The sequence below is a fragment of the Oncorhynchus nerka genome, linkage group LG9b (assembly GCF_034236695.1).
Source record: "Oncorhynchus nerka isolate Pitt River linkage group LG9b, Oner_Uvic_2.0, whole genome shotgun sequence".
Lineage (NCBI taxonomy): Eukaryota > Metazoa > Chordata > Actinopteri > Salmoniformes > Salmonidae > Oncorhynchus > Oncorhynchus nerka.
Genome location: NC_088424.1, coordinates 4,979,067 through 4,993,140, shown reverse-complemented (window position 1 = coordinate 4,993,140; position 14,074 = coordinate 4,979,067). Strand labels below are relative to the sequence as shown.

At 43.2% G+C, this 14,074-nt stretch overlaps 1 protein-coding gene across 3 annotated transcripts; it reads left to right on the top strand.

Annotated features, from left to right (window-relative positions):
• Window positions 1–31: 31 nt before the first annotated feature.
• On the top strand, window positions 32–7,477 carry LOC115114155 (uncharacterized protein C1orf21 homolog). 3 transcript variants are annotated; one of them, XM_065013292.1, is made up of 6 exons: window positions 32–1,661; window positions 2,708–2,843; window positions 5,405–5,487; window positions 5,637–5,707; window positions 5,847–5,907; window positions 6,097–7,477. In XM_065013292.1, exons 1-6 carry the CDS (start codon window positions 1,659–1,661, stop codon window positions 6,133–6,135), a joined length of 393 nt encoding a protein of 130 aa, XP_064869364.1. In that variant the 5' UTR covers window positions 32–1,658; the 3' UTR covers window positions 6,136–7,477. The 3 variants fall into 3 exon arrangements, with proteins under 3 accessions (XP_064869364.1, XP_029498033.1, XP_029498035.1); XM_029642173.2 differs by lacking the exon at window positions 32–1,661 and adding an exon at window positions 2,039–2,281; XM_029642175.2 differs by lacking the exon at window positions 32–1,661 and adding an exon at window positions 2,292–2,623.
• The last annotated feature ends 6,597 nt before the right edge of the window (window positions 7,478–14,074 follow it).

Below are 14,074 nucleotides of genomic sequence, written 5' to 3'. Positions count from 1 at the left end.
ATACTCAAAAACCCAACATTAGCATGCATTTCGTCAACAATAATTACAACATTACAAATCTTTTCCGAGATGTGAGATAATTAAATTGTTCTCTATAATATCGTATAGCTTTGGAATCGTGATATGACGTACTTTTTAGGAAAATAGGCAGGTTTCTCGAATCATACACTGACGTCAAGAAGTGATTGCGATACGATTAGCTTATCAACTGGGTGACGCAGCATGACAACTTGGACACGATTGGTCGACCGTCTTCTGGGTGAGGCGTTACGTTTTTCAATTTATGGCGCAATTGGATTCCTATCTTCACATTTCTCCAATATCTCTGTGTCCTCGCTCAAGACACACAACCCCTCAATGCGCGAGGGGTCGTCACTAGTTATCATAGCCACAAATAAACCCCGCCCATTTCTACAATTTATATTTTTTAAATGTGATTTTGAAGCATACCCTAACCTTAACCACACTGCTAACCGTATGCCTCGCCCTAACCTTCAATTAAGACCAAAAATATAATATTAGGTTTAATACATTTTTAATATGTAGTCCCATTTGACTTTGTGGCTGTGGTAACTAGTGGAAGATCTTGTTGTTGCGCCCTGGAATTGGGTCCGACGACAACTCTGATAGAGAGGCCTGTAGTGGCCAAAGTCCTTTTTAGCATGAGCATGACCATTGAGTGCTTCCACCACTGTAATGTAGTCAACTGGGTGAGACGTCCAACTTCATTAGCTGAGCCCTCCTGGTGACCCTGTTGGAGTCATGCCCGACCGGGACATGAAGGGATCAGCGAATCGAGACGAAGAAAATGGACTACTTTAAAACGGAGATCGCCTCAATGGCGCTGCCCATGCTCTCACATAAATTATAATGGCACAGATACAAAGACGAGCCCTCTATCTATCTCTATGCTCTAAACTTTCTTCTTATTCTTAGTGTGGTTTTCCAGCTGCCTTTCACAGGTCAGATTGTGAATTGCACATTTGTTCAAAATTGTACCCTCTAGATTTCACAAAAAAGGGCAATGGGAAAAAGAAATGGCCCCACCATCTAACTTTACATAAACGCCACTATCCCCAACAAACCCACCACCCTTTCGGCCCTAAAAGATCCTCTCAGAACCTCCTGTAGTTCTTCACCAAAATCTGTGACACCCAAAGCTTCTCTGCTGCTGCTATTACCTCATCAATCTTCTTGGATTTTCCGTTCCATTTATGAGGTACAATGAATGACCATGGTTAATTTCCTCACTGCTTCAGCATAGCACTTTCTGCACTGCTCGAAAACTGGCAACCTCAAACGGACTCTCTTGACCCACACAGCTCTTTCCACCGAAACTAAACACAAGTCAGATGTTTTATGTGAATGTTTTTTCAGCCATAATATTAGAATATAGTTTAGTCTCATGAGGCTCGATTACATTTTTAAAAATGTTCTGGGTAATGTCTGAAAATCATCAAGAAACAACCATTCGTGTCATCAGTTTCACAAATTCTCCAGACCCGACAGTGAGCCAGGCGGATAGCATCTCGATTGCTAATGTCTGACGGTGTATTGAGAGATGCAGATGCTGTCCCCGATGCGGGCGCCTGTCGTTTGAAGCCGGTCGAAACTCCAAGAACCAATACAGGCAGAACCATGGACAGATCCTGTAAAAAATGGTAAATTTGCTAATGTTTGTACTTGGAATAACATTGGATATTTGTATTGGTCCAGTCGTTTTGTTTGTTTGTGGATGTTGCTTGGATCGTTGTGCAATGAAACCGTGCTCTATTGCACTATTACATTTTCTTTTATTATAGTCGATAGCAAACATTCGGCCTTCGTCAGTTTTTCGATGATATTCGAGTCAATATTGGTGCCGTTTTTTCAGTTTTCTGTTATTAAATGAAATAGCAATGGATGCTGCCAGCCGCCTGACTATAAATAAAGCTCAATTGATAGCATCATCGATGCACTGAAATAGCATAACACAGCCTACATTTTCATATAGCTTTCTAATGTCATCGCTCTAAGTCAGTAGAATACAGTAGAATATCGAAACGTGATGACAGTCCAATCGGTCAGCTGACACCGCAGCTGGACACAGCTCATCAGATCAGTGCGCTCAACCAGAGACCCGTCTGTCCAATAATAATCAGGTCGTCAGACCAGTCTCCATTCGAGGGCTTATGCTATGAAAATGTATCTGCTCTTGACTAACAACAACAATGCCTCAATAGCACACACAGCAAGCTATTATTTGCATACTCTCTCGGTCTACCATGTCAATACTTGGACGGTAAATTGATTGGGTCACGAACGCATAGTCCTAATTGTCACATCCCCCTCATTCGCTGGTGCCCAACAATCTAACCGGTTCGCAGTAGATTATACGGTGCCTTGGCACCATTGGCATCGCGAGCACCTTTGAATGGCCTATTGTGTGAGGTGCAGCTGGTACGATCGTGTGTTGTGATTGTAGTCTCAACTGCGCATCGCAAAACTAGGCAGGCTTAGTGAAAGGCCTTGGCCAGTGCGTTATTCTTAGATATTTATGATTAAAACACATTTAAAAAAGATTAATGATGGTGGATTGTTCATTCGGGTGGAATGCTTCTAGGCATGTTGCCACTGACACAAGGTCAGATACTCCCTCATCCTTAATACCCTTAAAATCTCCTTCTCCCTATCAAACCAACCTCTCTCCATCCCTTCCTTCCTCTAGGTCAGCCTGTGGTGTGCGTGGGTGAGGAGGAAAGCGGGTAAGGAGATGGGCTGCACCTCGGCCAAGCAGGTGTCGGCAGTGCCAAGTGGTGAGGAGGGCCGCAGTAAAGCCTACAGCAATGGGGACCTTCTTTCCGGTCAGTACACATTCACCTGTACAGGCCTATTCTGGAGGGTTAAAGAATGTTTTGAATGTTCAGACTTGCAGAACGTTCATATGGGACAATATTTTACTGTGTGGCTCATTCGCTAGAGCATGGCGCTTACCATGCTAATGGTTGTGGGTTCAATTCCCGATGGGGCCACCTGTACTTAAAATGTAGGGTTATGTGCAGATGACTGTAAGTCACTTTGGATGAAAGTGTCGTCCAAATGGAATAAACAGATATGCTTGTGTGGAAAAATAGAATGTTGAATGGTATGTTAGCTTCATTTGTTACATTTCGTACACATTTTGGCAATGTTTTGACAAAGTCAGCAAAAAAAAAAGAAATGTCCCTTTTTCAGGAACCTGTCTTTGAAAGATCATTCGTAAAAATATAAATAACTTCACAGATCTTCATTGTAAAGGGTTTAAACACAGTTTCCATGCTTGTTCAATGAACCATAAACAATTCATAAACATGCACCTGTGGAACGGTCGTTAAGACACTAACAGCTTACAGACGGTAGGCAATTAAGGTCACAATTATGAAAACCTAGGACACTAAAGAGACCTTTCTACTGACTCTGAAAAACACCAAAAGAAAAATGCCCAGAGTACCTTAGGCATGTTGCAAGGAAGCATGAGGACTGCAGATGTGGCCAGGGCAATAAATTGCAATATGAGTACTGTGAGACGCCTTCGACAGCACTACAGGGAGACAGGACGAACAGCTGATCGTCCTCGCACTGGCAGACCACGTGTAACAACCCCTGCACAGGATCGGTACATCCGAACATCACACCTGAGACCAACATAGCATACAGCAGTAAAAAAGGACTCAGTAAAACACTTGTTGTTAGGAAACTATTTTGTTTTGGTCGGTTTGTTTTTACAGGATGGCAGGTACAGGATGGCAACAACAACTGCCCGAGTTACACTAGGAACGCACAATTTTTCTTAGAAGGAATGAGCGTTACACCGACACCTGTACTCTGGAGCGAGATCGATTTGGGGTTGGAGAGTCCTTCATGGTCTGGGGTGGTGTGTCACAGCATCATGGGACTGAGCTTGTTGTCATTGCAGGCCATATCAACACTGTGCATTACAGGGAAGACATCCTCCTCCCTCATGTGGTACCCTTCCTGCAGGCTCATCCTGACATGACCCTCCAGCAATGCCACCAGCCATACTGCTCGTTCTGTGCATGATTTCCTGCAAGACAGGAATGACAGTGTTCTGCCATGGCCAGCGAAGAACCCGGATCTCAATCCCATTGTGCACATCTGGGACCTGATGGATCGGAGAGTGAGGGCTAGGGCCAATCCACTCAGAAATGTCCGGGAACCTGCAGGTGCCTTGGTGGAAGAGTGGGGTAACATCTCACAGCAAGAATGGGCAAATCTGGTGCAGTCCATGAGGAGGAGATGCACTGCAGTACTTAATGCAGCTGGTGGCCACACCAGATACTGACCCCCCCCCCCCCCTTTGTTCAGGGACACATGATTCTATTAGTCACATGTCTGTGGAACTTGTTCAGTTTATGTCTGTTGTTGAATCTTGTTATGTTCATACAAATATTTTTACATGTCAAGTTTGCTGAAAATAAACGCAGTTGACAGTGAGCGGATGTTTCTTTTTTGCTGAGTTTACAAAACACTGAGTACTAGCATACCTACCCACGTACTTTACTTAAATAGTGGCTGGTGGTGCTGCTAATGATAGTGCAGCAACCTCAGGGAGTAGCCCGAGAGGAGAGTCATACATCTAAACCATTCAGTCCCAAGCATGCTATCCACAGTTCCAAGACCGTTAACATGTACAGTGGGGCAAAAAGTATTTAGTCAGCCACCAAATGTGCAAGTTCTCCCATTTAAACAGATGAGAGGCCTGTAATTGTCATCATAGGTACACTTCAACTATGACAGACAAAATGAGGAAAAAATAATCCAGAAAATCACATTGTAGGATTTTTAATGAATTTATTTGCAAATTATGGTGGAAAATAAGTATTTGGTCAATAACAAAAGTTTATCTCAATACTTTGTTATATACCCTTTGTTGGCAATGACCGAGGTCAAACGTTTTCTGTAAGTCTTCACAAGGTTTTCACACACTGTTGCTGGTATTTTGGCCCATTCCTCCATGCAGATCTCCTCTAGAGCAGTGATGTTTTGGGGCTGTTGCTGGGCAACATTTAAATCGAATGGATCGGGAATATCATGAGTGGCTGCTCTAATTCCAGTCATGCTCTAATCCGAAGCATGGAGCTGTCAAGTAAAAATGTATTGTCACAAGCAAAAAATAAGTGGATGTCGCTGGTAGTGTTAACAACCGCATAAGAACAGAAATATAAAGGCACTCGCGTGTCGAAAAGTTAGAAAGTCTTTATTGCAACTTGGTTGCCAACGTTAATAAGACCCACCCGTTCTCACCTACACTGCGTTTAGCTTCTGCATCAGGAGTTGGACTGAAAGGGATGTGTTCAGTTGTAGTACTAGCGCCACATCCTCCTATAGCTCACTGTTTTGTTTTTGTTTTGTTTGTTTTTTACAGACGAGTACAAAAAAGGAGTGGAAAAGGTCAAGTATATCAATGGAGAAGAGGACAGACTGAACACCTGCAACCAGGACAGCACGGTGAGAACTGCCAGAATTGTGTATTTTTTTTAATGAACCCTCAAAAGTTAGTAAGGGAAGTTAGTCAAGGGTAAACCTCTACACCTACATACTGTACACTTACAAAATGATTCTGCCAGTGATGTATGATGTCCCCCTGTGTGTTTCAGGAGAAAACTGCCCTGCTCACTAGGGTCCAACGCACAGATGACACAGGATCAAATGGCAATGAGAAGACACAGTAAGTTGAACTATTTTTGTTGTCATCGTGACACAAATTAATGCAGTGTTTGTTGTCCCTTTCCATCCCTGAACTAACGGAGTTGAAATGCAACTAACCATAACCCTTTAGTGTGAATGACTCATTTCTTTCTCCACAGTATCCATTCTTCAGAGAGCCAGCAAGAGTTCTTCAGGATGCTGGATGAGAAGATAGAAAAGGTGAGGAGAGAGAGCCTAGTTCCAGATCTGTTAACTTCAGCATGACAATGACCTTAGGGTTTGGTAAGAGAGCCAAACTGATCTGGGGCAGAGCTGAAATCATGCGTGTGTGTGTGTGGGGGTCAGTGTCTGGGGGTCAGTGTCTGTCAGTGTCTGGGGACAACTCCATCTTCTGCTTTGCTTTTTCAGGGGCAGGACTACTGCTCAGAGGAAGAGGATATGACATAGCACTGATGTCCGCTATCTGCTCCCCTGAGAGGAAGGATTTGTCCAATGGAGGCTGGTGTCATTCCAGCCATTACAATAAGCCCATCCTCCAATTTCTCCCTCCACTTGCCTCCACTGGATTTTTCCAATGGCATGGACAGACTGTACCACATATACCTTACCCAATGGCCCCTCCTCCTTTTGGACTGGCCCATTTTGTGTATGGAGTGGGAGACACGTTGACCCTCAAGCACCTTTGCTTACCACACTGTCTATATCTACAACCGTCTCCCCGTAACAGATGTTTGAGTCCATTGCGACAATGCCCCCCCCCCCCCCCCCAAAGGAGCAAGGACCACTTCCATGCACCAGGCGTATAATTTTGAACAACTCTCCAAGTCTGTCGCCATGGTTACCCTGCACTCGAAGTACAGCAGCTGCTTTAGACTCTGTGACTGTGGTCCGTTAAAAGACACTGGCATTCCAGTCATTTTGAACCCATGGATTGACTAAAGCCACGATCAATAACCATGATGGTATCAGTCTCAAAGAACATTTGTCAATCCTTATCTGATTCTGATTGGATTATGAACAGTGGAGGTAATGGAGAGCAGAGGAAAATGAATCTGGGAATTATTCCAGGGGTCGTATTCATTGGGCACCAAATGGAAGAAAACGTTCTGAAACAGGGAGGGCCTTCGAATAAGAAGCGGCAGTTGACATTTTCCATAGCAAAATGTTTTTTTCTACAGTGTTCCCTAATGAATGCGATCCAGGTGGCTGAAACATTGAGCATTGCAGATAGAAACACGAATACCGCTGCTGATGCTCCTTATCATTGCATTATATCCTTATCTCTATGTAGTGTATATCTATCTGCAACATTCCAAGCGTGCCACCCCAATGAACACACCCTTGGAGGGGAAACCGGGGTTACTTACTTCCTGCATTCCAATACACTTTTTGAATCTTCTTTTCTACAGTATGTTCATATGCGATTCATAGTCTTATCTATGTCTTCTTACTTCACCACGTAGGGTATTCTTGTTTAATTTTAATGCTCAGGGTTGAAGTGTTCTAGTCATTGTCTTTTGTAGGAGAGCCTACCTCTTCATTAGGCTTTGTTGTCCCATTTGTGTACACACACACACGGTTATTTCCCTAGCACCCTACTGTCACTCTCTGTTCTTCTTACCTGTTAATAAGACCATCTCAGTGTTAAATCTACAGGCAGTATACTGTATTAGGAGCATAGATCATGCAATGGTCTTTGCATTTGTTGTCATGGTCATTTGTCTGTGCTTGTTTTTCATGTTCAAATGTTTTTTATTTTATTATAGTCAAATAAAAAACAAGAAATGTTTTCAGGTCACTGTAATATAATTTGTCCAAGAAAATGGTTGCACATACAGTTCTTGTGGTGTTACTATTACCTAATGATGCAGAGGCACAGCCAAGTTTTTTTTGTTACTATAGTCGGTATCTGTCAATGTCAAATGATGGCGTAGCAATGATCTAAATGAAGCATCCACGGTAGGTTTAATGCTGCCCTCTACAGTTTAAAAAATGCGAAGTAAATGGGTAGCGAGACATCACACAACAAAACGTCGTGTTACAGTTATTCTAGCTCGTCTTTCCCAGTGGACTGTACATGTTCTGAGTGGTGCCATTTGGTAGTGGCCTACTGCAGTCTGCTACATTAACCTGTTGCTTAATGGAGGTACTGTATGGACATTTAATTCAATTCCAGACAGCTTTATGTATCCTCTCAGGGGTAATGTCCAACTGCATTTCACAGTGTCTTTGATGATCGATTATGTGTCAATTGTCAGAGAAGTTAAAACAACAAACCCTCAGGCCCACAGAGACTGTAGCGCCTTGTGAAGGCGGTTATGGCTGTCTTAGTATTTCTGTCATATTTCATATTTTCGCAGCCTCAGTGTCTTATATTTTATGTAGGCTTTTTATTACATGTTTTAAAAGTTAACCTTTATTGAACTAGGTAAGTCAGTTAAAGAACTAATTCTTATTTACAACAACGACCTACCAGAAAGCAGAAGGCCTCCTGCGGGGATGGGGAATAAAAAATATAGGACAAAACACACATCACGACAACACAACACTACATAAAGAGAGACCTTAGACAATAGCATAGCATGGCAGCAACACATGACAACATAGCATGGCAGCAACACATGACAACATAGCATGGTAGCAACACATGACAACACAGCATGGCAGCAACACATGACAACATAGCATGGCAGCAACACATGACAACACAGCATGGCATGGTAGCAAAACAACATGGTAGCAACACAACATTGCAGGAGCAGAACATGGTACAAACATTATTGGGCACAGACAACAACACAAAGGGAAAGAAGGTAGAGACAACAATACATCACGCAAAGCAGCCACAATTGTCAGTAAGAGTGTCCATGATTGAGTCTTTGAATGAAGAGATTGAGGTAACTGTCCAGTTTAAGTTTGTTGCAGCTCGTTCCAGTCACTAGCTGCAGCGAACTGAAAAGACGAGCGACCCAGGGATGTGTGCGCTTTGGGGACCTTTAACAGAATGTGATGGGTATACACAGCTGACCAGTTTATAGAAGAGTATAGAGTGTAGTGATGTGACCTATAAGGAGCATTGGTGGAAAATCTGATGGCCGAATGGTAAAGAACATCTAGCCGCTCGAGAGCACCCTTACCTGCCGATCTATAAATTACGTCTCCGTAATCTAGGATGGTCATCTGAATCAGGGTTAGTTTGGCAGCTGGGGTGAAAGAGGAGCGATTATGATAGGAAACCAAGTCTAGATTTAACTTTAGCCCGCAGCTTTGATATGTGCTGAGAGAAAGACAGTGTACCGTCTAGCCATACTCCCAAGTACTTGTAATGAGGTGACTACCTCAAGCTCTAAACCCTCAGAGGTAGTAGTCACAACTGTGGGGAGAGGGGCATTCTTACCAAACCACATGACCTTTGTTTTGGAGGTGTTCAGAACAAGGTTAAGAGCAGAGAAAGCTTGTTGGACACTAAGAAAGCTTTGTTGTAAAGCATTTAACACAAAATCCAGGGAGGGGCCAGTTGAGTATAAGACTGTATCATCTGCATATAAATGAATGAGAGAGCTTCCTACTGCCTGAGCTATGTTGTTGATGTAAAGGTCTGGTCGGCTAGCTGTTGACCCTATCAAAGTTGCTATGCCCGGGTTCCCAAAAACAGTTCAGGTAGAGCGCAATGAAAGCTAGGCTAGGGAGGCCCTCCCTGACAAATTTGAGGTAGGGAAAACACTGGCAAATTCTCAACAATAATCTCCCAGGTGCACTTTGGTTCATCATTACGAGACCACAGCCTGCCATTCAGTCTGTGGTTCACTTCTGATCACTGCAGTGTTCATTCCCAGACCATAGCCATCTACTAACGGTCCCTGTCCCCTGTGGTTCACTTCTGATCACTGCAGTGTTCATTCCCAGACCATAGCCATCTACTAACGGTCCCTGTCCCCTGTGGTTCACTTCTGATCACTGCAGTGTTCATTCCCAGACCATAGCCATCTACTAACGGTCCCTGTCCCCTGTGGTTCATTGCAGAATGAATAATGAGAACGCAGTGGCCACTTCCATAGCCACTTTGGTTCTTCTGCGAGCGGCCCTGGTCCTGAATGCCCACGGTTAGTACAGGGGTCAGCAGGCCATCACACATCCTCTGGTACACCAGGCTGGAGTCAGGTGCCACCACACACAGCAGCATGGTCGACCCTCTGACCAGCACTGACCGCATATTGGGAGAAGGAGGAGAAGAGGTCAAAGATGGACCAAATTATGAAGAAAATACACTGTAGGCACACTCCAGTTTCAGTTTGCCTACATCCTTTGGGGGTGCGGTCATTATCCGCGGGTGTTCCGCAAGTGTTGCCAATTTTGCCATTCTCAGTATAGCTTTGCATCAGTCTTATGTTGTCTTCTTGTACATTCATTCCTTTAAACCTTCCCTGCATTTAGAGGTCTTATAACGGGGTGGTTATTCAATAAAAACACCCGGTCTTATCTCACCATCTGTGGCCCAGGCCTCTGTGTTCAGGTAGTAGGGCACCGTCTGGGCTTTTCCATCCTTCTCCCTTGACTCCGGCAACACCAATCAATCATGGTCCTGGTCTGCAGCACCAGACAGGCAGGTGCTTCTCACAGCTCTTCTCTTTAATTTGTGCGTTGGAAGACTCACTTCTTACTGAAAACCTGCAATGCTATTATACTTGCCAATTGTATTTATTGCAGTTAGTGTGCTCCCTCTTATTTGATAGTCAGTACTTATGGTTTCAGTGAAAAACAAGACACATTTGCAAGGAAGACACAACTTTAATTAACATTCTTTCTCAATGTTCAAAACACTTTCTGATAGTGTCAACTGAAAAACGTATAGGCAAATATGAAAGGCTAGCCTATAACAGTAAATGTAACACTTAAAAGGCATTTGGTACATCACAACAAACAAAAACACAGCCAACAATTACCCGGGCCAAATTGTTCCTAAGTTAACATGTTAGATATCATAGCTATTTCTACTCAAAATCCACATCGACGGCGCTGTAGTGGGAGCGGGTTGAGAGCTTCAAGTTCCTAGCTTCCACATCATAAGAGCTTAACATGCTCCACACACAACTGCACAGTCGTGAAGAGGGAACGACAACGCCTCTTCCCCCTCAGGAGGCTGAAAAGATTTGGCATGGGCCCTCAGATCCTCAAGATATTCTACAGCTGCACCATTGAGAGCATCTTGACTGGCTGCGTCACTGCTTGGTACGGCAACTGCACCGTCATCGACCGCAAGGTGCTACAGATGGTGGTGCGGACGGCCCAGTACATATCAGGCAGTGTCAGAGGAAGGGCCAAAAAATTGCCAAATATGTCAGCCACCCAAGTCATGTACTGTTCTCTCTACTACCATCAGGCAAGTGGTCCCAGAGCATAGGGTCTAGGACCAACAGTCTACGACACAGCTTTCATCCCTAAACTATAAGACTGCTGAATAGCTAATCAAGTGGTCTACCCGGATTATCTGCATTGTCTCTATTTTGCACGGACTCTATGCACAGTCACGAGACTACCCCCACACACACTTACATTGAACATCTCACACTTATACACACACGCATACTGATGACAAAAACACACACACACTCACTTTCACACATTTATACGTACACTCCTGCTACTTTGTTTTTTGCTTTTTTAAATCTTATTATTATCTATCCTGATCATCACTTTATCTCTGCCTCCATATCAACCTCATACCCCTGCACATTGATATGGTAATGGTACTACCTTTGGAAAGTATTCAGACCCCTTGACTTTTTCCACATTTTGTTAGGTAACAGCCTTACTCTAAAATTGATTCAATAGTTTTTTCCCCCTCATCAATCTACACACAATACCTCATAATCACAAAGCAAAAACTGTTTTTTAGAAATGTTTGCTAATTTATAAAAATGTAAATCTGAAATATTCCATATAAGTACCCTTTACTCAGACCCTTTACTCATTACTTTGTTGAAGCACCTTTGGCAGCGATTACAGCCTTGAGTCTTCTTGGGTATGAAGCTACAAGCTTGGCACACCTGTATGTGAGGAGTTTCTCCCATTCTTCTCTGCAGATCTTCTCAAGCTCTGTCAGTTATTTTCAGGTCTCTCCAGAGATGTTAGATCAGGTTTAAGTTCGGGCTCTGGCTGGGCCACTCAAGGACATTTAGAGACTTGTATCCGAAGCCAGTCCTGCGTCATCTTGGCTGTGTGATTGGGGTCATTGTCCGGTTGGAAGGTGAATCTTCGCCCCAGTCTGATGTCCAGAGAGCTCTGGAGCAAGTTTTCATCAAGGATTTCTCTGTACTTTGCTCCTTTCATCTTTGCCTTGATCCTGACTAGTCTCCCAAACCCTGCCGCTGAAAAACATCCCCACAACATGATTCTGCCACCATCATGCTTCACTGTAGGGATGGTGCTAGGTTTCCACCAGACGTGACGCTTGGCATTCAGGCCAAAGAGTTCAATCTTGGTTTCATCAAACCAGATAATCTTGTTTCTCATGGTCTGAGAATCTTTGGGTGCCTTTTGGCAAACTCCAAGCAGGCGGTCATGTGCCATTTACTGAGGAGTGGCTTCTGTCTGGGCACTCTACCATAAAGGCCTGATTGGTGGAGTGCTTCAGAGATGGTTGTCCTTCTGGAAGGTTCTCCCATCTCCACAGAAGAACTTTGAAGCGCTGTCAGATTGACCATCGGGTTCTTTGTCACCTACCTGACCAAGGCCCTTCTCTACTGATTGCTCAGTTTGGCCGGGCGGACAGCTCTAGGAAGAGTCATGGTGGTTCCAAACTTCTTCCATTTAAGAATGATCGAAGCCACTGTGTTCTTGGGGACCTTCAATGCTGCAGAAATTCTTTGGTGCCCTTCCCCAGATCTGTGCCTCAACACAATCCTGTCTCGGCGCTCTACGGACAAATTGCTTCGACCTCATGCCTTGGTTTTAGCTCCATCATGCACTGTCAACTGTAGGACCTTATATAGACAGGTGTGTGCCTTTCCAAAATCATGTCCAATCAATTGACTTTACCACAGGTGGACTCCAATCAAGTTGTAGAAACATCTCAAGGATGATCAATGGAAACAGGATGCACCTGAGCTCAATTTCGAGTCTCATAGCAAAGGGTCTGAATACTTATGTAAATAAGTTATTTCTGTTTTTAAGTTTGAATAAATGTGCAAACATTTGTAAAACCTGTTTTCCCTTTATCATTATGGGGTATTGTGTGTAGATTGCTGAGGATAACAAAAACACATATATTAGAATAAGGCTGTAACGTAACAAAGGCACTGTATAGCTTTATTCTTGTGTATTGTATTCCTCTTGTGTCTTTTGTTTTTTTACCCTGCATCGTTGGGTAAGAGCTTGTAAGTGAGCATTTGACAGTAAAGTCTAATCCTGTTGTAGGTTCAGCGCCTGTGATAAATAGGCCAACAATTTGATTAGATTGTCTCTAGATATAATTTGCATTTGAATTTTCTCAGCTGACATTCAATTGTTCTCCGTACCCTATTTGAAAGTTTTAAAAAATTGGAGGTACAAATAAATAACTATTTTGGTGAAAAGTTGCGGTCTTCGTTGTGTTTGTAGAGTTATGGACTGTTCATAACTTGAGAGTTCTGTACTCAAATGATTACATCCTGATTGTGACAGTCATACGAATAATATTACAATGTTCTATTTCATTATGTGAAAAGGATTCTGTGGCGACATCCTATAAAGGTTTCATTAATTCCTCCATTCCTTCATTCCTTTATTCATTGTCATCCAGGTCTGAGCTCAACAAAGTTAGGCAAATGCATTATTGTGATGAATAATTGTTTATGTAGGCTATGAGGAGTCATATGCCTACATTGGTAGCCCGACACTGCAAAGAAAATCTCCAGAAAACATGAATAATTAAAATATTTGGGCGGATGAATAGTCGGCTTACCAAGTGGTTAACCGGTTCCCTTCACATTTGTGGCTGCTTCGAGTGATGTATTGTAATTTCTACCTTCTTGTCCTTTGTGCTATTGTCTGTGCCCAATAATGTTTGCACCATGTTTTGTGCTGCTACCATGTTGTGTTGCTACCATGTTGTTGCCATGTGTTGCTATCTTGCTAGATTGTTGTCTTAGGTCTCTCTTTATGTAGTGTTGTGTTGTCTCTCTTGTCGTGAAGTGTGTTTTGTCCTACATTTATATCTATTTTTAATTTAATTTTTAATCCCAGCCCCCGTCCCCACAAGATGTCTTTTGCCACAAACTCGTCTGGCAGCATTAATTTATTCTCAGGTGCAGTGTTCAGTTGAGAGATAGAGCACATGGATAATGTCTCATTGTATATTCACCGTAAGGCATTTTTAACTACATGTTGAAGTCAATGAAAAGTAATT